General features: G+C 46.9%; 1 protein-coding gene across 2 annotated transcripts in view; it reads left to right on the top strand.

The window, feature by feature from the left end:
• Positions 1-6422: 6422 nt before the first annotated feature.
• ADAM19 (ADAM metallopeptidase domain 19) overlaps positions 6423-26067 on the top strand; it is a 117189-nt gene continuing 97544 nt past the window's right edge. Inside the window, exons 1-2 of one of the 2 annotated variants that reach the window (XM_077468408.1) lie at positions 6423-6678; positions 19650-19750. In XM_077468408.1, coding sequence (XP_077324534.1) covers positions 6585-6678; positions 19650-19750 — 195 coding nt within the window. In that variant the 5' untranslated portion in view covers positions 6423-6584. Of the gene's footprint in view, positions 6679-19649; positions 19751-26067 lie in introns of those variants that run through there. The other variant, XM_077468409.1, reaches the window with a different exon arrangement.

The raw sequence follows: 26067 nt of genomic DNA, 5'->3' as shown, positions 1-26067 counted from the left end.
ACACACACAACTGTATATATGCCAGCCCCCCCATACACACACAGACACCTGTATATATGTCAGCCCCCCCCATACACACACACCTGTATATATGGCAGACCACCATACACACACACACCTGTATATATGGCAGCCCCCTCACACACACCTGTATATATGTCAGCCCCCCACACACCTGTATATATGTCAGCCCCCCCCACACACACACCTGTATATATGGCAGACCCCTCACACACACCTGTATATATTTCAGCCGCCCCATACGCACACACCTATATATATGTCAGCCCCATACACACACACACCTGTATATATGACAGCCTCCCCTCACACACACCTGTATATATGTCAGCCCCCCACACACCTGTATATTTGTCCCCCCAAACGTGTATATATGCCAGCCCCCTCACACCTGTATATATGTCAGCCCCCCCCCCCCCCACACACCGGTATATATGGCAGCCCCCTCACATATACGCACCTGTATATATGGCAGCCCCCCTCACACACACCTGTATATATGTCAGCCCCCCATACACACACAACTGTATATATGCCAGCCCCCCCATACACACACACACCTGTATATATGGCAGACCCCTCACACACACCTGTATATATGTCAGCCCCCCCATACACACACACCTGTATATATGGCAGACCACCATACACACACACACACCTGTATATATGGCAGCCCCCTCACACACACCTGTATATATGTCAGCCCCCCACACACCTGTATATATGTCAGCCCCCCATGCACCTGTATATATGTCAGCCCCCTCACACACTTGTATATATTTCAGCCCCCCCCACACACCTGTATATATGTCAGCACCCCCCAACACACACACACCTGTATATATGTCAGTGCCCCCCAACACACACCTGTATATATGTCAGCGCCCCCCACACACCTGTATATATGTCCGCACCCCCCACACACACCTGTTTATATGTCAGTGGCCCCCCACACCTGTATATATGTCAGTGCCCCCCCCCACACACCTGTATATATTTAATCACCCCACCACACACCTGTATATATGTCAGCACCCCCCACACACACCTGTATATATGTAATCGCCCCCCCCACACACCTGTATATATATCAGTGCCCCCCTCACACACACACACCTGTATATATGGCAACCCCACATACATAAATCTGTACACACACAAGCCTCTGGCCCCTCCCTGTAGACAAACAGCCACTGTACATATGTAAGCACCCCCCCCCCCCCACACACACACACCTGTATATATGTTAGCGCCCCCCCACACACCTGTATATATGTCAGCGCCTCCCCACACACACCTGTATATATGTTAGCACCCTCCACACACCTGTATATATTTCAGCGCCCCCCCCCCCACACACATGTATATATGTCAGTGCCCCCACACACACCTGTATATATGTCAGCGCCCCCCCCCCCCCCACACACCTGTATATATTTTAGCACCCCCCCCACACACACACCTGTATATATGTCAGTGCCCTCCACACACACCTGTATATATGTCAGCACCCCCCCCCCAACACACACACACCTGTATATATGTCATTCCCCCCCCACACACCTGTATATATGTCAGCGCCCCCACACACACCTGTTTATATGTCAGTGTCCCCCCACACCTGTATATATGTCAGCGCCCCCCACACACACCTATATATATGTCAGCACCCCCCAATACACACACACCTGTATATATGTCAGTGCCCCCCCACACACACCTGTATATATGTCAGCGCCCCCCACACACCTGTATATATGTCAGCGCCCCCCACACACACCTGTTTATATGTCAGCGGCCCCCCACACCTGTATATATGTCAGTGCCCCCCCCCACACACCTGTATATATTTAATCACCCCACCACACACCTGTATATATGTCAGCACCCCCCCCCACACACCTGTATATATATGTAATCGCCCCCCCCCACACACCTGTATATATATCAGTGCCCCCTCACACACACACACCTGTATATATGGCAACCCCACATACATAAATCTGTACACACACAAGCCTCTGGCCCCTCCCTGTAGACAAACAGCCGCTGTACATATGTAAGCACCCCCCCCCCCCCCACACACACACCTGTATATATGTCAGCGCCCCCCCACACCTATATATATATATATATATATATATATATATATATATCAGTGCCCCCCCCCCCCCCACCTGTATATATGGCAGCCCCACATACACATATCTGTACACACACAAGACTCTGGCCTCTCCCTGTGCAAAAACAGCCCCCCCTCCCTTTCCTTCACAGCCCCTACTTGCAACTTCCTACCTGGTCCCAGCTCATTTTTACAAAGCTGACATGTTGCTGAAAAGAATAGTACAGGCAAATCACTGTCACACGAGCTCGATGTCTCAAATCAATGACACCAGAACTGCAGAAACTGTGAGATCGTTTCTGTACTGCACAGCACGGATCCCCTTCACCTGTCCTGCCTTCTTCTGGCCCGGGCAGGCCCCTCGGGCCCCCGCGGCATCTTACAGTGGTACAGTGTGGTTCCCTCTCTAATGGCAATGGTACAGTGTGGTTGCCTCTCTGATGGCAATGGTACAGCGTGGTTCCCTCTCTAATGGCAATGGTACAGTGTGGTTGCCTCTCTGATGGCAATGGTACAGCACAGTTCCCTCTCTAATGGCAATGGTACAGTGTGGTTCCCTCTCTGATGGCAATGGTACAGCGCAGTTCCCTCTCTAATGGCAATGGTACAGTGTGGTTCCCTCTCTGATGGCAATGGTACAGCGTGGTTCCCTCTCTAATGGCAATGGTACAGTGTGGTGCCCTCTCTGATGGCAATATTACAGCGTGGTTCCCTCTCTAATGGCAATGGTACAGCGTGGTTCCCTCTCTGATGGCAATGATACAGCGTGGTTCCCTCTCTGATGGAAATGGTACAGCGTGGCTCCCTCTCTGATGGCAATGGTAAAGCGTGGCTCCCTCTCTGATGGCATGGGTACAGCGTGGTTCCCTCTCTGATGGCAATGAAACAGCGTGGTTCCCTCTCTGATGGAAACGGTACAGCGTGGCTCCCTCTCTGATGGCAATGGTAAAGCGTGGCTCCCTCTCTGATGGCATGGGTACAGCGTGGTTCCCTCTCTGATGGCATGGGTACAGCGTGGTTCCCTCTCTGATGGCAATGAGTACAGCGTGTCTCCCTTGCTGATAACATGGGTACAGCTTGGTTCCCTCTCTGATGGCAATGGTACAGCGTGGCTCCCTCTCCAATGGCATGGGTATAGTGTGGCTCCCTCTCTGGCTTCCGCCAGCACAGTCCTCTCTTTTTCCTGTCTCCTGTAGCAATAACTTCCTCAGCTTCTTCCTGGGTTCCAGGCTTTCTCTCTCCCCCAGCAGAGCTGCCTGTGCACAAGAATGGGACAGTCAATGTTCTGGAACTACATGTCCCATGATGCTCCCTCCCCTAGACCCTAGTCTCTTCAGATTGGCTTTGCTGTGGCCAATGGGGAGGGAAACAGACCGAGCAACGAGCTAAGCGGTGAAGCAGATGAGAGCCACTCCCTCTTCACTGCTGATAGGAGAAAGGTGGTGGCCTGTGGGGGAGATACACTGACAGCCCGCAGCTCGCCTCCCTCCCATGTCACAGCGCTGCTTGTGTTCACTGGGCGGACTGAGCTGAGCAAAAGAGTCCGCTTTACTGGTGGAAAGGGGGGGGGGGTGCTGCTAGTGAAAGGTGGCGGTGGCTCAGATTACTAAGCTTTTTTCTCCTTCCCCATAGTGAGGCTTCTCTCTCCTTCTCTATAGCGGGTGGCGCGCAGGCCCCTTGGGACTCTGGGGCCCCTTACAGGAATACCCCCTTGATGGCGGCCCTGCATGCAGGGGACAGCAGTATGGGCTGTCCCCCCTTCTGCCTCAGCTCGCAAGGCCGCCTGTCAGACAGACAGCGCGGTCGTACTCCATTCGGTCGCTTGGGATGCTCCTGTCTGTCTGTGGCTGAGTGACAGGCCCAGCTGAGAGATCGCCCTGCACTCGTGGGTGGATACTCCCGCGGCTAGCAGGAGACTTGGGATGTTTGAACTACACGGGAGGAGCTTGTGAATAATCTCAAAGCAGTTGTGACCACTGTCACCAAATAAAACATTGGTAACACAATACGCCGCCATGGATTGAAACCCTGCAGTGCCCGCAAGGTCCCACTCCTCAAGAAGGCCCATGTACAGGCCCACCTGAAGATTGCCAATGAATAGGAATGGGCTTTATGTACGGGTCGAACATGAGATCGACTCGAACATTGGCTGTTCGCCGAATAGTGAACAATTTGGGGTGTTCCCGGCAAATTCGAAAGCCGCGGAGCACCCTTTAAAAGTCTATGGGAGAAATCAAAAGTGCTAATTTTAAAGGTTAATATGCAAGTACGGGAGCAGTGATTTTAAAAGTGCTTAAAGTGAAACAATAAAAGTGTAATATTCCTTTAAATTTTGTACCTGGGGGGTGTCTATAGTATGCCTGTAAAGTGGCGTATGTTTCCCGTGTTTAGAACAGTCTAACAGCAAAATGACATTTCTAAAGGAAAAAAGTCATTTAAAACTACTCGCGGCTATAATGAATTGTCGGTCCCGGCAATACACATAAAAGTTCATTGATAAAAACGGCATGGGATTCCCCCACAGGGGAACCCCGAACCAAGAAAAAAAAAAGAAATGCATGGGGGTCCGACCAAATTCCATACCAGGCCCTTCAGGTCTGGTATGGATTTTAAGGGGAACCCAGCGCCAAAATAAAAAAAAATGAAGTGGGGTCCCCCCAAAAATCCATACCAAACCTTTATACGAGCACGCAACCTGGCAGGCCGCAGGAAAAGAGGGGGGGCGAGAGAGTGCCCCCCTCCTGAACCGTACCAGGTCACATGCCCTCAACATTGGGAGGGTGCTTTGGGGTAGCCCCCCAAAGCACCTTGTCCCAATGTTGATGGGGAGAAGGGCCTCATCCCCACAACCCTTGCCCAGTGGTTGTGGGGGTCTGCAGGTGGGGGGTCTTATCGGAATCTGGAAGCCCCCTTTAACAAGGGGACCCCCAGATCCCGCCTCCCCTTGTGAACAAAAAAAATGTCAAAAATGTTAAAAAAGACAAGAGACGGTTTTTGACAATTCCTTTATTAATGTCTTCTTCTTTCCCTCGCTTCTTCTTCCATCTTCTTCTGGTCTTCCTTCGTTGTTCTTCTTCTTCCTCCATCTTGTTCTTCCTCTGCTTCTTCCTCCGGTCTTCTCGTCCGACATCTTCCTCCAGCTTCTTCTTCTCCTCTTCGTCCCCTGGACGATCCGCGTCAATGGGAGTCTCCCGCTGTGTGATGCTACTGTTCACGTGACAGCTCTTATATATAATGGAGGGCGGGGCCACCCGGTGCCCCCACCCCCTCTGACGCACGGGGACTTCTCTATGGCTTTTACCATGTTGTCAGAGGGGGGTGGGGTCATCCGTTTACGTAATTTAAGCTGGTTAGGCTGAATTTATGGTCGGTGGTGAGGCTGCATTTATGGGCGCTGTTGAGAATGCATTTATGGGCGCTGTTGAGAATGCATTTATGGGCACTGTTGAGAATGCATTTATGGGCACCGGCGAGGGTGCATTTATGGGCGCTGGTAAGGCTGCATTTTTGGGCACTGCTGAGAATGCATTTATGGGCACTAGTGAGGTTGCATTTATGTGCGCTGGTGAGGCTGTATTTATGGGCACTGGTGAGGTTGCATTGTTGTGCGATGGTGAGGCTGCATTAATGGGCACTGGCATGGGCGTCCGCAGAACTTTTTTCAGGGAGGGGCATCATTTTAAGGTCACCCATTCTCTGACCCTTTTTCGACAATGACATTATCACAGTCATAGACTGCAGACATAGTACAGGTGATGGTCAGAGACTGCGGACATGGATCAAGAGACTGTCAGAGACTGCAGACATGGCACAAGAGACTGTCAGAGATGGCATACATGGCTTAAGAGACTATAAGAGACTGCATACATGTGGGGGGTGACAGAGAGAGACGGAGGGTGACAGAGAGAGGGCGGGTGACAGAGAGAGGGGGTGACAGAAAGAGACAGAGGGGGTGACAGAGAGGAATGTGACAGAGAGAGACAGAGGGGGGTGACAGAGAGAAGCGGGGTGAAAAAGACAGAGGGGTGAGAGAGAGAGGGTGGATGACAGAGAGGGGTGATGAGGGTCATCGCTCCTGATCTGATCCCTGATTCCAGGGGGGGGGGGCACCCCCCCTTGCCCCTACCTGCGGACGCCCATGGGCGCTGGTAGGTGGGGTATACATGGGCAGGGCAAAAGAATGTTTCGCCTAAGGTGTCAAATCCTTGCACCAGCCCAGGCTACAATGCATCAAAGGAGGATTCCTAGTGGCTGACACAGCCCAGGATCGGAGGAGCGGCATTATAACTAGTCGATGTAATAAATAGAAATAGAAGAGCTGCTCTGAGGGGCGTGTCCAGAGCGGAGCAGCCCGGCTGTGTATGCAGAGCTCGGCAGGACATGGTCTGTGGATGACAGCCGGGCTGCATGTGGACGGGGGTAGCCGGGGATCCCGCGGATGGAAGGAGCTGCGGGGCTCGGGGGGATCCGAGTCTGGATATGGATGGGGATGACGCTGATTCTGCTGACACCTGAACCTCCGACACTGACAGGCAAGTGGATGGTAAACACTCCATAGAACAATGAGTGTCTTCTTATTATCATCATCGCTCCATTACTATGAGCAGGGTGGTGCTCGGTGCATACATGTGTATTGGACTGGGGGAGGCAGTTCATATCCACACTGGATGGTAATGATTGAACTACTAGTGACCTAAAGCGAACCTGTCTGAGCAAATATATTGCAGATTTTGGCTTTCTATTGAGGATGCATTGATTGTACAATCTCCTTTAGATCTACACATCCACTAGGTAATGCAATCATATGACTGAAAAGATACAAATGCAATTATTCCTCATATTCCGCTTCAGTAAAGATCGATTTTTTTTTTCTTTTGTGATCATTCTCTTCCAATAGGAATAATCACTCTATTATAGTTAATAACTAATTTGATTGAAATAACACACATGGGAAAGAGAACTTTGATTGCCAGCTATCGATCACATCCCTGTTTTCGTAATGTAATCTTGTATTCTGATTGATCGACATATGATTAAACTCATGCACAAAGTATCTGAGTAATATTGATAATAACAATATTCCACCCTGGCTGATCGACTCAGTTTGCTCAAATCCGTTCAAAATCAATTGGAAGGGAAGTGATCTGAGTGTGTGGCCACCATAAAGGAGATTGCACAATTAAATTGTATGGCCAGTGTGCTCCTTATCTCACTACTTGAGTCGCTGGCACAATCTGCACACTTGGCTGGCTGTATGCTTGTGCAGTGACCTGCTAAGGAAGGATGAGAGCCCCTGTAGCATGCTCCTGGCAGCTCCCATATTTCAAAATGTCTAAACAGATCAGATTTCTTGTATTCAATGTTTAAAGCAGCCTTTTCAACACAGAGCAACCCTTCAAATAGTTTTCCGGTCTTGGGGAAACCGTGCTAAAAATTAGAAATCTACAACTCATGATACAATAGTGTGATGGTCAGTGGTAAGAATAGTCCTTACGCTTGTGGTCATTGGGAAGAATTACCTCTTAGCCCTTGTACACACGGTCGGACATTCCGACAACAAAATCCGTCGGATTTTGTCCAAAACTGGTGTTGCATACACACGGTCGGACAAAGTTGTCAGAAAATCCAATCGTTCGTAACGTGATGACGTTATTTCGTTACGATGGGACTACGTTCAGGCTAGTAGCCAATAGCTACTGGTCTAGGAATTTGATCTGAGCAAGCGTGGCACTTTGTCCGATCGGAATTCTCTACAAACGATCAGACAAAGTCCGATCGGATCATGTCTCAAAATTTTATAGCCCAGCTCTAAAACTTTGTCGGTCGGATATTCTGACGGAAACAGTCCGATGGAGCCCACGCACGGTCGGATTATCCGACAACGCGGTCCGATCGGACATTTTCTGTCGGAATGTCCGACCGTGTGTACAAGGGCTTACAGATAGCTAAAAAGATCAATGGTGTCAGTGGGAACTTATCTGAGAGGCAGAAATTGCCCAATGCTGAAGGAACCCCTAGCAACCTTTGTAGGAACCCTGATTGAGAATCACTGGTTTAAAGTCATAGTGAACTTTTTAACTATAACTAGAGTTACATTAAAATACATAATTATTTAGCAAGCCTGTATATGTATCATTACTGGCTGAGATGAAATGAACCCTGCTTGGAAGATACAAGAGATACTTAAGGGTAGGTGATCAGCGCTGAACATCATTTCCAGGGACAAATGTGCTGGGCTGGAAATCGGGGACTGTCTGCTATGATATAAATAGGGAAAGAACGTCTTATAATGATAGATTATTGAATATATCTATAAGGGCCCATTCATACTTCTAATGCCGCGTACACACGACCAGACTTTTTGACAGCAAAGGTCTGACGGAACGAGTCCGTCGGACAAATCTATTGTGTGTGGGCTCCATTGGACCTTTACTTGCCAAAAATCTGGTGCATTTTAGAAATAGAACATGTTTTAAATTTTGCCGCCGGAACTCCACCGGACCGAGAAATCCATTCATGTGTATGCTAATCCGTCGGACAAAAACCGACGCTAGCGCAGCTATTGGCTACTGGCTATGAACTTCCTTATTCTAGTTCGGTCGTACGTCATCACATTCGAATCCGTCGGACTTTGGTGTGATTGTGTGTGTCCAAGTCAGTGCATTCAGAAAGTCCGCCGGTACTCCGACGAAAGTCAGTCGGGAAGACTGTCGGACCTAGTCCGTCGAAAAGTCCGGTCGTGTGTACACAGCATAAGGCTTGTTTAAATTACGCTGGTCATGTGTGAACGAGGCCTTGGCATGTCCTCCATCTGCAACTCAAGAACCTCCTAGCTTGAGGTTTAGTTCACTTTTCTGACCACTGTAGCCTTCTTCTGGGGGGGTCAAACAAATGTAGGAATATTCAACGCTGATACATAAACAAAAAAATATACAAACACACTGCAAGCTGGCACTTCAGGTAAACTCAACAATCACCAAAATGAATAAATAATAAAATAGTGCAGCGTAATGAACAGTTCTATAACGGATTACAAAGGAAATCACTAGATAGTGAAAAATCCTCTAATCCAAAGGAGAGCCCAAATAAGTGCATGGATAATAACAATCCCATTGCATGCGGTGAGAACACAAAACGAATGGCAGATCCAGTGCTGTTGATCCCTCCACCACAGATAAAATTAGCCTCTCACCTCAGAGCATCAACCTGCAACAGGTCATAAAGCAGTGAGCAGATCCCCAGGTAATCCACAGAAGCAGGTAAAAACAATGCTCCTCGCACAGATAAAAAAGGGAAGAAAGCGATCTAATGCTCACTGTATAAACGCTTTAATAACGCAAAAAATTACACAGAAATGTACTCACAGTCTACCGCACTCCAAGCCGAGTGCTGGCGTATCAACATATCACAGTATTCTAACCAAAAAGATGGCTGTAGGTGACGTCATGCGTAACACCTGACCCCCGCTCGGGGTCATATGATATGTTGATATGCCAGCACGCAGACCCGGGACTGGGATGTAAACAATGCAGAGACCTGTGCTTTTCACCTGCAACCCACTAATCCTGGTTGCAATGCTAAGCAGGCTTCATTACAAAATGTAATAAATTATTTTTATTTTTTTTATAATGTGGGTGCATTTATTACATTTTTGCAAAGGGTGGACTATGTCTTTAATGTTAGGTACTGTCATGTCGGCCTATATTTTGTCTGTGATGTTTGGCGCTATGAAGAGATGAGCTCATGTGTGTTCAGATCTTAGTCCAAACCCACCTGAGTGAGCCCACCAAGAAGCTGTCAATGAACTGTGCCATTCATAAGCGTCCGAGGCATACCCTGCCTCACAGCCGCACATATACAAGAGGCATGTATACATTCGGCTGCCGGGTGGGGAATGCCTTGGCTGCTTATGATTGGCACAGTACATTACAGGACAGCTTCCTGGTGGGTTTAGACTAGGATCTGAACATGCCTGAGCTCATCAATGCTACATAACCCTAACTGTGCCCCACTGAAAGGAGACCCGGCTGCTGAACTGTCATCAAGCACCTCCTTTTAACATTTGTTTAAACAGGACCTTAGACCTACAGTATGTATGGGAGCTGTGCACTCATTAGCTACCTTTGGAATTCCCTTTGTATGATAACTATTCTGGGTTAATTTTCAAATCAGTATTTATTGATTACAAAATAAGCGCTGAAATTCCATTTTGACATGTGGTCCTGTCTACAGTAAGAGGAGGCCCAATGTTTGGACGCATAACATGAGTGGATGAGTATACAGAAATACTGACATCAATATTTATTATAACTTGAGAACATGAATGTATTCATTCATGCAATATTTATAAAGTGAACAGTATATGCGATCGGTCCTATGTATACCACATGTACACGCAGTGGCCTGTTTTTAATCATGCAGATCGCATTAGCAGATCCTAGGGCAGGCATGCAGGCGTCGTTTTTTTTTTTCTGTGTTTGATGTGTGTCTGAAGCAAAGTTACTGTAGATTTAATTTTAATCTATTGGTGTAGTGTGACCAATATGAGGCATTGCTTGACTTGTTTTACTTTGCGGCCATTTGGACGCATCCGTTCAAACTGCAGGCAACATAGTCTAAATACAATATTTTGTGTGCATTATATTGCAAAAGGCAATGCAAATGCAAGGCTAAGGTACAGTCAGGTTCATAAACATTGGAACATCGACACAATTCTAATCTTTTTGGCTCTATACACCAACACAATGGATTTGAAATGAAACAAAGATGCGCTTTAACTGCAGAATTCCAGCTTTAATTTGAGGGTATTTACATCCAAATCAGGTGAACGGTGTAGGAATTACAACAGTTTGTATATGTACCTCCCACTTTTTAAGGAATCAAAAGTAATGGGACAGAATAACAATCATCCATCAAACTTTTACTTTTTAATACTTGGTTGCAAATCCTTTGCAGTCAATTACAGCCTGAAGTCTGGAATGCATAGACATCACCAGACGCTGGGTTTCATCCCTGGTGATGCTTTGCCAGGCCTCTACTGCAACTGTCTTTAGTTCGTGCTTGTTCTTGGGGCATTTTCCCTTCAGTTTTGTCTTCAACAAGTGAAATGCATGCTCAATTGGATTCAGTATACAAAAATAGGGAGAAAGTGCGCCAGGCTAAGTGCAGTATATAGGAAAAAGCATTTATTAAAAATGAGAACATACAGCCAAGTGGCTACTCACAAAGTTAAATGAAATTCAGGCATGTAGATAAATATAGGGATATTTCCACGTCACAGACCGGTCCACGATGGTGTAGAACTGGTGGGGTGCTAGCCACAAAGAGAAGGCAGTAATGGGATTGCCTCTGCGTCCCGAGCGGTAGTGTGGAGACACCGCTCTGCTCCGACAGTACTGGCTTTTTCCAACGTCCGGACAGTCGAGCAACCGAAACCGGAAGTGTGCCTCAGCATGGAGCGCAAGCTCTGTGATCCGGAACTGACGGGTGGGCCAATCAGAAGACGCGTTTCACAACTTCAGTTGTTTCCTCAGCTCTGCTTTTTACAACTTCAGTTGTTTCCTCAGTTCTGACAGTCTATACAGGAAGTGGTGTGTATATATAGAGAAACGAACATGTGATCGCATTGGGCGGAGGGGCGGATGGCATCCAATAATAACAATAAATGAACGGAAAATTACCAATAACATCTGAACTTAGAAAAACAAAGGAAAAATTATATAAAAAAAATATAAAAATTAGAAAATCTAAAAAAGCCGTATATAAGACCATATGAATAATTTTATCTATATAAATAAAAGGCTATATATTTATAATGACCCAGAATCATTATTAGATATGTAACAAAAAAAAGGGGGGGGGGGATTTTTACGTAGAAAAAATGTAATAAATAAATTGAAAAAAATAATAGAAAAACATGGTAAAAAATATATTAGAAAAATATAAAGAAAAATGAAAGTATGTATAATATAAATATAATAATAAATATACATTAGATGTATTTATATAAAGTGTTTGGACAAGGGGCAGTGCCACAGCAGAACTGAGGAAACAACTGAAGTTGTGAAACACGTCTTCTGATTGGCCCACGCGTCACTTCCGGATCACAGAGCTTGCTCTCCATGCTAAGGCGCACTTCCGGTTTCGGCTGCTCGACCGTCCGGACATTGGAAAAAGCCAGTACTGTCGGAGCAGAGCGGCGTCTCTCTACACTACCGCTCGGGGCGCTGAGGCAATCCCATCACTGCCTTCTCTTTGTGGCTAACACCCCACCAGCTCTACACCATCGTGGACCGGTCTGGGACGTGGATCTATCCCTATATTTATCTACATTTCTGAATTTCATTTACATTTGTGAGTAGCCACTTGGCTGTATGTTCTCATTTTTAATAAATGCTTTTTCCTATATACTGTACTTAGTCTGGCGCACTTTCTCCCTGTTTTTGTATATTGTATTCTTTAGAGAGCCCTGCTTCTCCTCTCAAGATTGTTGCAGCCGACGGTGCATCCCCATTTTATTTTAATTGATACTGACATTTTAGCATTGCTTTTATCTGCGCAAAAGAGACTTTAGAGTGACTGATCCCTTGCGCCATCTGATCCCATGTATTTTCTTATCCTCAATTGGATTCAGGTCTGGTGATTAACTTGGCCATTGCATAACGTTCCACATCTTTCCCTTAAAAAACTCTTTTTGGTTGCTTTCGCGGTATGCTTCGGGTCATTGTCCATCTGCACTGTGAAGCGCCGTCCAATGAGTTCTGAAGCATTTTGCTGAATATTAGCAGATAATATTGCCCCAAACACTTCAGAATTCATCCTGTTGTCAGCAGTGACATCATCAATAATTACAAGAGAACCAGTTCCATTGGCAGCCATACATACCCACTCCATGACACTACCACCACCATGCTTCACTGATGAGGTGGTATGCTTTGGATCATGAGCAGTTCCTTTCCTTCTCCATACTCTTCTCATCACTCTGGTACAAGTTGATCTTGGTCTCATCTGTCCATAGGATGTTGTTCCAGAACTGTAAAGACTTTTTTAGATGTTGTTTGGCAAACTCAAATTTGGCCTTCATGTTTTGAGGCTCACCAATGGTTTTACATTTTATGGTGAACCCTTTGTATTCACTCTGGTGAAGTCTTCTCTTGATTGTTCTTTGACACACATACACCTACCTCCTGGAGAGTGTTCTTGATCTGTCCAACTGAAGGGTGTTTTCTTCACCAGGGAAAGAATTCTTCGGTCATCCACCACAGTTGTTTTCTGTGGTCTTCCGGGTCTTTTGGTGTTGCTGAGCTCACCGGTGCATTCTTTCTTTTTAAGGATGTTCCAAACAGTTTATTTGGCCACACCTAATGTTTTTGCTATCTCTCTGATGGGTTTGTTTTGTTTTTTCAGCCTAAAGATGGCTTGTTTCATTGATAGTGACAGCTCTTTGGATCTCATATTGAGAGTTGACAGCAACAGATTCCAAATGCAAATAGCACACTTGAAATGAACTCTCGACCTTTTTATCTGCTCCCTGTAAATGGGATAATGAGGGAATAACAAACAGGTGGGCATGGAACAGCTGAGCAGCCAATTGTCCTATTACTTTTGGTCCTTTAAACAGTGGGAGGGGCATATACAAACTGTTGAAATTCCTACACCGTTCACCTGATTTGGATGTAAATATCCTCAAATTAAAGTTGAAAGTCTGCAGTTAAAGCACATCTTGTTCGTTTCATTTCAAATACATTGAGGTGGTGTATAGAGCCAAAAAGATTAGAATTGTGTTGATGTCCCAATATTTATGGACCTGGCTGTATATCCCCAACCTCTATATGGAGGAAGGGTTCCTTTCGCCCCTCAGACTTTTTCCAAGTCAGCACCCGGAAAAAAGTTCCGACCCAAGCCTTGGACACCAAAAGCAGCTAAACCTGGTTCTAAACCTTCTGCACAATGACGGGACACCCTCCCTTCAAGTGGGGAAATATCTGTCGGGCTTTACAGCTGTGGAGCTCAGGATCTAGGAATATCTAGCCTGTGTCCTGTACTCTGACTAAATAATTACTTCCGCATGCGCGCAGGCCGTTTCTTCAGTGTGCATGCGCCAATGACGTCAGCAGCAGTGTATATAATGAATATCTCCTAAACTGTGCAAGTTTAGGAGATATTTACAGTACCTACAGGTAAGCCTTATTATAAGCTTACCTGTAGGTACAAGTGGTGTAACAGAGTTTACAACCACTTTAAAAGCACTAAGTGTCATTTCTGTCTGCTGCTATCAGCATAAGACACTGGCCACATCACTTCCTGTCACCAAAAGAGCTTACAATCCAGATGCAGAGTTCAGAATCAAACGCACACCCAGATGTACAGAATGCATGCTAACTGAATGAATAGATGCAGACAGCAGTATTGTACAGTAATTTACAGCCAAATCCAGCTGTCAGCAATCTGTCTTTACTGTTTAGCTAAAAGCTATTATATAGCAGTGGGGTTAAAGGCATAGTTCACCTTTACAAAAAAAAAAAAACTGCCTATGCAGATAAGAGATGTCACCTAGATAAACAAAAGCTGTGCATCTTTGACCAAAGTTGAACAATGGGGCTGATTTACAAATGCTTTGCGCCATGAGTTGCGGCGCACGCCAATGTGCAACGGCTGGTTTCGTATTCACAAAGCATTTGCGCCTGTAACACAGCGCAATTCCCCATTTACTATCAACATGCCGGCGCATGGGAGGCGGCTATCGGTGCGCCGCTATAGACATGGCGCACGCATTATTCAACTCAGAATTGAAAGAAGGTGGAAGTGCCAATATTATGGGGGTGATGTGTGTGATGTGAGGAAGTATAGTTATAACTGTCCAAGTAACAAATATGCCCAAAATAGAACGGAAAACTAACTTTCTGTGAACAAGCCTGCTGCGCTTGCAAATACACTGCGCGAGGTCAGTTTATGCACTGCGCATGTGCAAGCGACATTTGCGCACGTTCAAGTGGTTTGGTTCACTGTGCCGGCAAAATCTTAGTAAATGCCAAGCCACGTAGATGCATTTGCATAAGTTGAACAGGCGCACCTCTTAACTTTACTTTTTGTTTTTTTTGCGCTGGTTCAGCTGTTTTTTTTTAAGGCTATTTGCACACAGGTCATGTTAGCATTAAGAAAAAAAAAATGCGTGGGGGTCCCCCGAAATTCCTTACCAGGCCCTTCAGGGGATGAGGCCCTTGTCCTCATCAACATGGGGACAAGGTGCTTTGGGGTCGACAAGGTGCTTTGGGGGAGACCCCAAAGCACCCTCCCAATGTTGAGGCCATGTGGCCTGGTACGGTTCAGGAGGGGGGGTGCTCTCTCGCCCCCCCCCCCCTATTTTCCTGCAGCCTGCCAGGTTGCATGCTCAGATAAGGGTCTGGTATGGATTTTGAGGGGGGCCCCCCACGCCATTTTTTTTTTTTGGCGTGGGGTTCCCCTTAAAATCCATGCCAGACCTGAAGGGCCTGGTATGGACTTGGAGGGGGACCCCCACGCCATGGCGTGTTTTTTTTAAATTAAAGTTGCCTGGCCTGGGGGTGACTTAAAGTCGCATTGTAAGTCGCCCCAAGTCGTGTTGTAAGTCGCCCCAAGTCGCGCTGTGATTCACACTTAAGTCTGTGATTCACACTCAAATTGCCTCCCAAAGTCGTGCTAGAAGTCATGTTGCCCCTGTGTGAACAGACTATTAATGATACGGAATGCGCTATTATCAATGGGATATTATTATCGCGTGCGCCGGCATATTATCTGTTGCGCTTATGCGTGCGCTGGTTCATACGCTCACTTAATAATTTAAGAGTGGCCTAGCTGTTACTGTTCACCTTCACCATCACAAGAGTGAACACTTTCCCCTGATTCAAACCCCCGCCCATGCACATTTTATCCCCTAATGCAGTAGTTCTGAACTCTGCGTTTAAGAGCTCACTCCTGCGATGAACAGTAATAGCTAGGCCTTTATTAGCAATGTCCTGGGAGTTTTTCAGTCAGGCTTCTTGAGGTACCTAAATAGGCCTACTGTTAGCAAGGGCATATTATTCAACTGTGGTCAAAGCTGCACAGTTTTTATCTACAGATACTTCTTATCTCCATAGGCAGCTTTTTGGTAAAGGTAACTAACCATTTAATGCATGGCACACCTATTTGCACCTATTTATTAATACATATAATCTATCAGTTCATGACGGCTGTGTACAAAGTATTATAATCCATAGAAAATCAATGCATGTTCGTTTACTGATGAGCTGTAAACAGATTCATTCTGATTGGTTGCTGTGAGTGATTGGCTGTTTGCACTTGCTCAGTGCATGGTTTTATTAAATATTGAGTGTGGACATAGTTTTCTGACACATGTACTGGCCTCAGAGCATTTGTGTATATATAATTGGGCAAGCAGTGGCTGAGTGTTCCTGGGTGTAATATATAGCACACTATATTTAGAAAGGAAGATGAAGAATTCACACAGTGAGTGTGGGAGGACGGAGAACAGACCGGGCCCATTTACACATCCACACACAATCTCCAGGGGAAAGTCTCTGAAAGCTCTGCATAGTCACACCTGTCATGGCCGCCCTGACTCCCTCTCAGTGTCCTTCTTTTTGAATGAAATATCACTGCAGGCAAATGTGGCTCTCAATTATGTGTGAAGTGCCCAGATTTATTTAAAGATGAGCAGACTAAACAGGCTAGATCACCCCCTCCATAGTGATACCAGCCCCTGTGCCTTTCAGTACCAGGCTGCTGCTTTTAGAAGACCTAGGCCGAAAACTAAGGCATGACCTACTTGTTTTTTATAGTACAGCTAAAGGCACAATACATTTTTTTCATTTTAGAGAGAGTTGGGCTAGATTCACACATGTCCGATGCAAATTTCCCCTCCCTTTTCACTGCAAATTTCCTAGGCAGCTGTTCATCTGCGATTTAGAAGCGATTCAGATGCAAATTTTGGGAGCCGGCGGGCACTGGCATCTTTAACATTAGCTAGATCAGTGGCATTACAAAGTCTAGGACATCATATGGCCCTTAGCTATTTAACCACTTCTAGTCCAAGGACGTCATATGACGTCCTGGACCTTGAGTGGGGATATCTGATGCATCATTCAGATATCTTTTTCGCCCGGTGATTCTGTGCACCGTAAGAACAATCATAGCAGCAGTTCAGCCACTTGATCTTTCTTATAGAGGGCGGGAGGGAACCCCCCCACCCCATCTCTCGCCGCCCTCCGGTGCTTTTCAATGTGACTGCCGTGCCGGAGAACGAACCGGTCGGCGCCGGAAGTTGCTTAAAAGATTTCTGGTGACCAGATGGCCCCCAGTCATCTCTATGACACTCGGACGGCCGGGTGTAAACAATGCAGGGGACTCAGCTGGAAAGGCCGAGACAATTCATTTTATTTTATTTTTCTAATCTTGGTCTTTCCAGCCTGGAGGAGAGATTTGGAGTTTTATAGACCCCAGATGTTTCCATAAAGAGCACCTGTTGTGCACTATTCCTATTACAAGGGATGTTTACATATAAGAAATAAAAAACCCAGTGGCGATCAAATACTACAAACGAGAGCTCTATTTGTGCGGGAAAAAATCATATAAATCTTGTTTGGGCACAGTATTGCATGACCTTGAAATAACCAGGTAACGCAGGAAATTGCCTGGTCATAAAGAGGGTAAAATTTTCTGGATCTGAAGTGGTTAAATAGGAAGGATTTTGGGTTGAAATTGAGGCCTATAGAAAGGGTGAGCATTTTAAGTGAACTTGCTTTTAACAATGCCATTGGGTTAGGACCAGGTCTCTAGAATCAATAGACTGAATTCACAGAAACCTTTACTGAGCCTACCGCTGGGATCCTCTACTGTGCGTCTGTAAAGGACCCATATTATGTTGTGCATAGAAGTGTGCTGGAGATTAAATACTTTATTATCATAGAGTCGGCCAACTGGCACCATGCCAGTATTGTCATATGTCCGGCACTGTTTAATATCACATTGCTTTATATTTTCAATAGGTCTCATGGAAATAATTGTTCATATGAACTTGGTTTTCAGGACAGCTCTGTTTATTGAAGAAGTGTTTCAATATCTTCCTGTTGCCAGCATGTGCCAGAATCTGTATATACAGTACATTAAGACACTAGTTCTAGATGTGAATTGTTTAGGTTTGCCAAGTTATATTTTGAGATTTGTTCATTTTGATGTTATATCAGTGGTATTATCAACACCTATTTTTGAGAAGACTAAACAGAGCCATCCCAGGTTGTGCAAAAATATTAACTCTTGAGAAAAAATACAGATTCATTAAAAATAAGAGAGTAGAAAAAAAGAGACTTTACGCCCCTAAATCACTCCCCCCCATTCAGGTTATGGAAAATCTCACCATGACATTGGAGGAACAGGAAGACGAATATTGGAAGATCTGGACTCCCTATTTCTTATAGGGATCAGACACCACTTGGTTCGTTCTCAATCTCCATAGTCTGGAACACCTGATGGTGGGATGAGTCCTGTGGGGTGATCTCTTCTGGAGAGAGTCCACCGCTCACTTTTAGTCCCTTTTCTTTTTTCTTTCCCTTCCCCTTTATCTGGTTTCCTCTACCCCCCCCCCCCCCCCCCAGGGAGAATTGGCACCACTGGCACACCCCCTGTGTATGCCTACGGTCACGTGACTTTGAGGTTGCGGCAGTGTGAACCGAACCACCTACTTTCCCTTCACAGCAGTGACCTTCGAGTCTGCCAGCCTTCTAATCTCTAATATAAACAAAGATCAGGTTCACAGAAAAAGAAGAAGAGATCAGCTGGTTGAGAAAATTACTTGAATTACTATTGCTTCTAATGTAAACTTTTAAGATTAATTGCTTCACAGTGGCTATAGCTACAGAGGTCAACGAGTGCTTTCAAAGTTTAGATGGCTTTCACACCAAGCCGCCCATAGCATCGGCGGTAAAACTCTGCTATTTTTAGCGGCATTTTACCGTCGGATTTGCAGAGCATTTCGGCCGCTAGCAGGGAGCTTTTACCCCCGCTAGCGGCCGAGAAAGGGTTAAAACCGCCCGCAATACGCCGCAATACGCCGCAATAGCAGCGTTTTGCCAGCAGTAATGCAGCACTGCCCTATTGATTTCAATGGGGAGCAGCGGTGGAGGAGCGGTAAACACACCGCTCCTTCACCGCTCCAAAGAAGCTGCTGGCAGGACTTTTCCTGAGGTCCTGCCAGCGCACCGCTCCAGTGTGAAAGCCCTCAGGCTTTCACGCTGGAATGAATGGATCAGCAGTTTGAGGGTGGATTACAGGCGCTATTTCTAGCGCTATAGTGCCTGCAAAACGTCCTTGGTGTAAAAAGGGTCTTATTTACTGATTATACTTTATAAGAGAATATTCAAACTATTATAATGCCATTGCTTTGCTGCCTCTGTAATATTTTCAGAAAGAAAATCGGTGTCTTTGTGTCCAGGGAAATAAGTGTTTATTTTCATCTTCTTGATCACAGCCGCCAGTAAGCATTCCAGCCTTCTTGAAAAGATCTCACATTCTGAAGTGACTGAACCACGCTGGTTGACATCCCAAAGCATAGAAAATAACAACGTGAAGGTGAGTAAACCTGAATGGATGGGTAGACAGATGCCATAGTCACAGTTCAAAAATAAATTAATTTAAAGTGTATGTAAAGGCAAAAAGTTCTTTAGTTTTAGATAAATTAATAGAAGACCCTTAGGCCGCGTACACACGGGCGGACTGTCTGACGGACTTGGTCCGCTGAAACGTGTTTCAGCGGACAATCCGCTCGTGTGTGGGCTTCAGCGGACTTTTTCGGCGGACAGTCTGGCGGACTAAGTCTTTCGGAATTTCCGTAATATTGTCCGTCCAAACTTGGTTTCAGCGGACAGTCCGCTCGTGAGTAGGCTAGTTCGACGGACTAAGTATGGCGCATGCTCAGAAAGGATTTACACGGCGAAAGGTTGCATTGCAGTGTATTGGACGTCGTACGTGCTGTACACGTTATCGCGCAAGCTTTCGGCGGACTGTCTGTTCATCGTGTGTGGTCAAGTCCGTTCATTCGAAAGTAGGACGGACTGTCTGTCGGATTGTCTGACGGACTTAGTTGGGCAGACAGTCCGCCCGTGTGTACGCGGCCTAAGTCAAGTTTTTTTTCTGTCTGTGTCCCGGTTGGCATGATTCACTCTTTTATTTTTTTTTGGTCCATCGAGAGAGAAAGTAAAGAAAATGTAAAAAAAATGTAAGCTGTACCCAGAACAAGAGGTCAGCGTAAATTTTCCAATTTTCCAACGGAGTGCCTGTTCCAGGGACAACTGTATAGATAAGAATTTTGTTAACTTTGGAGAGATTTAATCTCATTTTCTGCTGTTTTGCGTCTCTAGCGCAGGAAGTAAAGGAAAATTTCCCCAGTGGGACACAGAAAGCAAACCCTTTAACTACTCAAAAAATGTTTCGACTTGAGATGCATTTTAAAGGGGTAAAACTCCATCAAATTAATTAAGGGGGTAATGATGGAGGTTCACACTGATGCAAGTCTTAGGCGGATTTGATCCAATCCAAAAGGCACAGATTCGCATGTCATCTGAAAAAACATTGTTTGCGGTTCAATTTTGAAAAAAGGGTCCTGTGCGAGTTTGGCTTGGTGTGAATTATCTCCAGCTATGCCAAATCCCCTCACAAATTGCATTCATTCGCATTAGAATCGCACTTTGAAATTGCATCAGATTCGCACCGCATCAGTGTGAACCTAGCCTGAGGCTGGATTCACGTCTATGCGAATTGGATACGGGTTTTCACACATCCAATTTGCATAGCAGGAGAATGTGACCGTCTCTCTATGGAGGTGGTTCACATGTCTCTGGGACGGCTGCGGAGCGCACTGCACAGAAACGCTGTGCGTCTTTGCTTCCACTTCAGGCAAAGATCGCTGCCCTGATTTGTCCCTGAAACAGAGAACTGGGACGGACAGCGTTGCTGTGCGATCCGTGGACGTTTTTTTTATATATTTGCAAAGATTTCAAACAAACATCTTTCACATTGTAGCCACCCCAACCTATAATTAGCCTTTGCATTAATGTGCACATGGAATGGCAACGCACATCACAAACAAAGATTTCCCAGCACACTTACCAGCTAGTCTGCAAAATAACCAAATTGACTAACAATTCACATTAAAAACAGAGAGTTTTGTTTGCACACATTTGCAAATATATGTGTAAGCCACATGTGCACCTTACTGCAAAGGCTAATTATAGGTTGGGGTGCCACTTTTTTGTACAGTTGGTTAAATTGGATGTGGTGATGCACTGGTTGCCTTCAGCTGCCATTGTGCTTTTTCTGGGCATCCAGTGTTCCTTTCCCTGTGCCTTTTAAGGTTGCATGGGCTCCCTCCAGGCAAACCTGCATTTAAAGCAGTAGTAAAGTCCCTTTTAGGGGCCCCCTGCAGGTATATACCATAATGTGCTAGTATGCACAGCATATTTAGCACATTATGGCAGACTTGCCTGTCAAAGAAGTGTGTGATTGATCCGGTGGGTCCATCTTCACCCAGTCTTCCTTGTGGGTACCCTGTCTTCAGCCAATTGAATTACTGGACCTCAGTGACGTCACTCCCGTGCATGTGCACAGGAGTCACATTGCCGTGACACAGATCAAGGGCCGTAAATGTGCATTGAGCTGCGCTTGCGAGGCATCATAAATATCCTAGCTGTCAGCAAGTTTTCAAAACGTGGCTTTACTACCACTTTAATCTATCCACTGCTATGTGCTCCAACATGGGAGACTGAAAATGATAGCGTTAGGACCGCAGTACACAGAGGAGCCTTGATGTGAGCATTGTGGCTTATGCATATATTTGCAAATGACTGCAAACCAAACCCTCTATTTTTTAACGAGAATTGTTAGACAGGGATAAATGTGGTTGTTTTGCAGGTAAGTGTGCTGAGAAATCTTTGTTTCCCTTGCACAGAAACTGCCTATGCAGTTACAGGAGACCATTAGATAAAAGCAAGGTCAGAGCTGAGTATCAAAGTGCCACAGTGGAGTTTTGGAGTACAAAAAGTGGGATTTTATCCCAAACATTAATAAAGTGCATAAACCAAAATGTATGGAAGCTAAATAAATCCTCCTTCATCCACACCAACAAAATATGCAAGAATTGGAGTACGGAACATTAAAACCTACTACAAGGCCATATTACTGACACAAACCACTCATCAGTGGTCATCTGATTCCCGCCTTGCATTGGTACAAATAGAGGAAACAGCCTTCAAATTCCCATCAAATTCCTTGCTAGCTGCCATATGGCTTCAGGGCAACACTCTTCTCTCCCTTCTTTGCTTAGTAAATGCAACTATTAAAATTTGGAGATCCATCTCTCAACAAGCAAACAGCATTCCTAGGCACATCCTATCCTCCCACCTTATCTTGGCTCTAGGTCTCTTAATTGAAGGTTTGTCCCTTGATTCATGGGAGGCTCTGGGAATTGCCTCCATAGGGACTTCCTCAACAACCAATGCATATACTCTTTCCAAGCTCTGCAGGAAAATATGCAGTCCCCAATCAGGACTTTTACAAGTACCTTCGAATCAGACACATTCTGAATAAATTACTGTGGTCATCCAATACTCTCCCCTTGGACATTCTCCACTTCTATGAACATCCACGGCCCTCATATAAAGGAACTAGATACTTTTACCACTTACTGAATGAAGTGGTGCCTCGACAAAAGCTTACGCACATGGTGAAATGGGAACAAAACCTTCACTTCTCTGCAGACTGGAATCAATGATACTCTGCATCTCACACCACACTGAAGTACTCCAAATGTCTTTCCCACTTGGAATCATCACAAACTCCTTTTAACAGTGGTATCATACCCCGCAGAAGCTTGCAAGGTTTTTTCCATCAATTTCAACTTTTTTCTGGCAGAACTGTGGCAGGCAAGAGACAACTGCTCACATATGGTGGACATGCTCAGGTCTCACACAATTCTGGACAAAAAATTCAGTCTTTGATGAATGATATTACTGATACAAGAGAAATCTTACTGCTGTGGCTGGCCTTGCTTTGCTTGGGTTTAGAGGATTGGCCTAGACATATTCCTATCCTGACATGCATCCTTATTGCTGCTCGTCTAATCATAGCCATAAATGGAAAAGCAGAGTACCCTTTCAACCCTTCAACAAGCTATAGCCACTATCAACCAACACATGCACCTGGAACACATGTTCGCCAAAGCCAATCTAACCATGCCAAACTTCCCCTTAGACTGATCTCCCTGGCTTGCTGATGCTAGGGCAGCAAAAATTGCCCCCTAATAAAACTTTGTCTCTCCCCTTTGTACTAGCCTTCCCTGACATAATTTAAGCTGTGATACCAAACCCAGCAAGGTCGACTGCACTTGTAACTTAAATTCAGTAAGTCTCCTATGTTGCAGCTACAAACCTACTATTAGTCCCGGTTCACACAGGGACGACTTGTCAGGCCGCGTACACACGGGCGGACTGTTCGCCCAACCTTGTCCGCTGAACAGTGTTTGGGCGGACAGTCCGCCCGTGTGTGGGCTTTCAGCGGACAGTTTCAGCGGACAGTTGGACGGACAAAGTCTTTCGGAAATTCCGAAAAACTGTCCGCTGAAACTGTGTTTGAGCGAACAGTCCGCCCGTGTGTAGGCTACTTTCGAAATGAGCAAACTGTTCCCGCTCGGAAAGTCCGCCCATTTCGAGCACGTGTACAGGTAGGCGGGGCCCGCGAAGGAGACGTCGCGGGCTCCGCCGCCTGGAATGGGCTTAAAGGGGAACCCCAACGCCGAAAAAAATCGGCGTGGGGGTTCCCCCAAAGTCCACACCAGACCCTTGTCCGAGCACGCTACCCGGCCGGCCAGGAAAGGGGGGCGAGCGAGCGCGCCCCCCCTCCTGAGCCGTACCAGGCCGCGTGCCCTCAACATGGGGGGTGCCTTGGGGAAGGGGGGGCCGCGCGGCCCCCCCCACCCCAAAGCACCTTGTCCCCATGTTGATGAGGACAAGGGCCTCTTCCCGACAACCCTGGCCGTTGGTTGTCGGGGTCTGCGGGCGGGGGGCTTATCGGAATCCGGGAGCCCCCGGATACCGGCCCCCCACCCTATGTGAATGAGTATGGGGTACAATGTACCCCTACCCATTCACCTGTGAAATAAAGTACAAAAAAAAAACACAACACAGGGAAAAAATATTTTATTGCACAGCTCCGGGGGTCTTCCGTCTTCGGGGGTCTTCTCGCCGGACTCCTCCGCTATCTGTGTGTAGCTCTTTTGCTAGCGGAGGAGTCCGGCTTTCTTCCTCCCCGCCGCCGGCCTCTTCTCCCGACTTCGGGGGTCTTGTCCCCCTCTTCGGTTCTTCTGCCGGGCCACCGCGCCTTCTTGTAGCTCTTTTACAGGCGGTGGCCCGGTCTTCTGTCGCCGCTGTCGTCGCCGCCGCCGCCTTCCGTTCTTGTTCTTCTTCTTCTTCTTCTCCAGGAGATGTTGACTCGACGAGCTCTCCGGCCGGAATGCCAGAGACGCGCTGTGCGGTCACTTATATAGTGACAATGGGGCGGTGTCACATGGTATATGTCACATGGGTTGGTCACATGGGTTGATGTCACATGGGGACTATGACATCGTAAGGGGGCGGGGTCACCATGTGACCAACCCATGTGACATATACCATGTGACACCGCCCCATTGTCACTATATAAGTGACCGCACAGCGCGTCTCTGGCATTCCGGCCGGAGAGCTCGTCGAGTCAACATCTCCTGGAGAAGAAGAAGAACAAGAACGGAAGGCGGCGGCGGCGGCGGCGACGACAGCGGCGACAGCGGCGACAGAAGACCGGGCCACCGCCTGTAAAAGAGCTACAAGAAGGCGCGGTGGCCCGGCAGAAGAACCGAAGAGGGGGACAAGACCCCCGAAGTCGGGAGAAGAGGCCGGCGGCGGGGAGGAAGAAAGCCGGACTCCTCCGCTAGCAAAAGAGCTACACACAGATAGCGGAGGAGTCCGGCGAGAAGACCCCCGAAGACGGAAGACCCCCGGAGCTGTGCAATAAAATATTTTTTCCCTGTGTTGTGTTTTTTTTTTGTACTTTATTTCACAGGTGAATGGGTAGGGGTACATTGTACCCCATACTCATTCACATAGGGTGGGGGGCCGGTATCCGGGGGCCCCCTTCTGAAAGGGGGCTCCCGGATTCCGATAAGCCCCCCGCCCGCAGACCCCGACAACCAACGGCCAGGGTTGTCGGGAAGAGGCCCTTGTCCTCATCAACATGGGGACAAGGTGCTTTGGGGTGGGGGGGCCGCACGGCCCCCCCTTCCCCAAGGCACCCCCCATGTTGAGGGCACGCGGCCTGGTACGGCTCAGGAGGGGGGGCGCGCTCGCTCGCCCCCCTTTCCTGGCCGGCCGGGTAGCGTGCTCGGACAAGGGTCTGGTGTGGACTTTGGGGGAACCCCCACGCCGATTTTTTTTCGGCGTTGGGGTTCCCCTTTAAGCCCATTCCAGGCGGCGGAGCCCGCGACGTCTCCCTCGCGGGCCCCGCCTACCTGTACATGCGCTCGAAATGGGCGGATTTGCCTCCTCCTTACGTGGGCGAGTCCGTTCATTTCAAAAGTTGAGCGGACTGTTTGGCAAACAGTTCGCTGAAACAGTCCGCTCATGCAAATTTTGAGCGGACTGTTTGCCGAAACTGTTTGATGAACAAGGTTGGGCAAACAGTCCGCGCGTGTGTACGCGGCCTCAGGCAACTTAGCCATCTGACAAGTCGTGCTATGTTCTGTACTATGGAACCATTCTAATAGGAGCGACTCAAGTCGCTCTGACTTAGAAAAAGGTTCCTGTACTATTTTTGGGGCAACTTCAGGCAACTTGCATTGACTTCTATACATAAGTCATTTTGCA

The sequence above is a fragment of the Lithobates pipiens genome, unplaced genomic scaffold, assembly GCF_037356315.1.
Source record: "Lithobates pipiens isolate NorthernLeopardFrog02 unplaced genomic scaffold, aLitPip1_a1.2 Scaffold_8, whole genome shotgun sequence".
Taxonomy (NCBI): Eukaryota; Metazoa; Chordata; class Amphibia; order Anura; family Ranidae; genus Lithobates; species Lithobates pipiens.
This window is presented reverse-complemented; position numbering and strand designations above follow the sequence as displayed.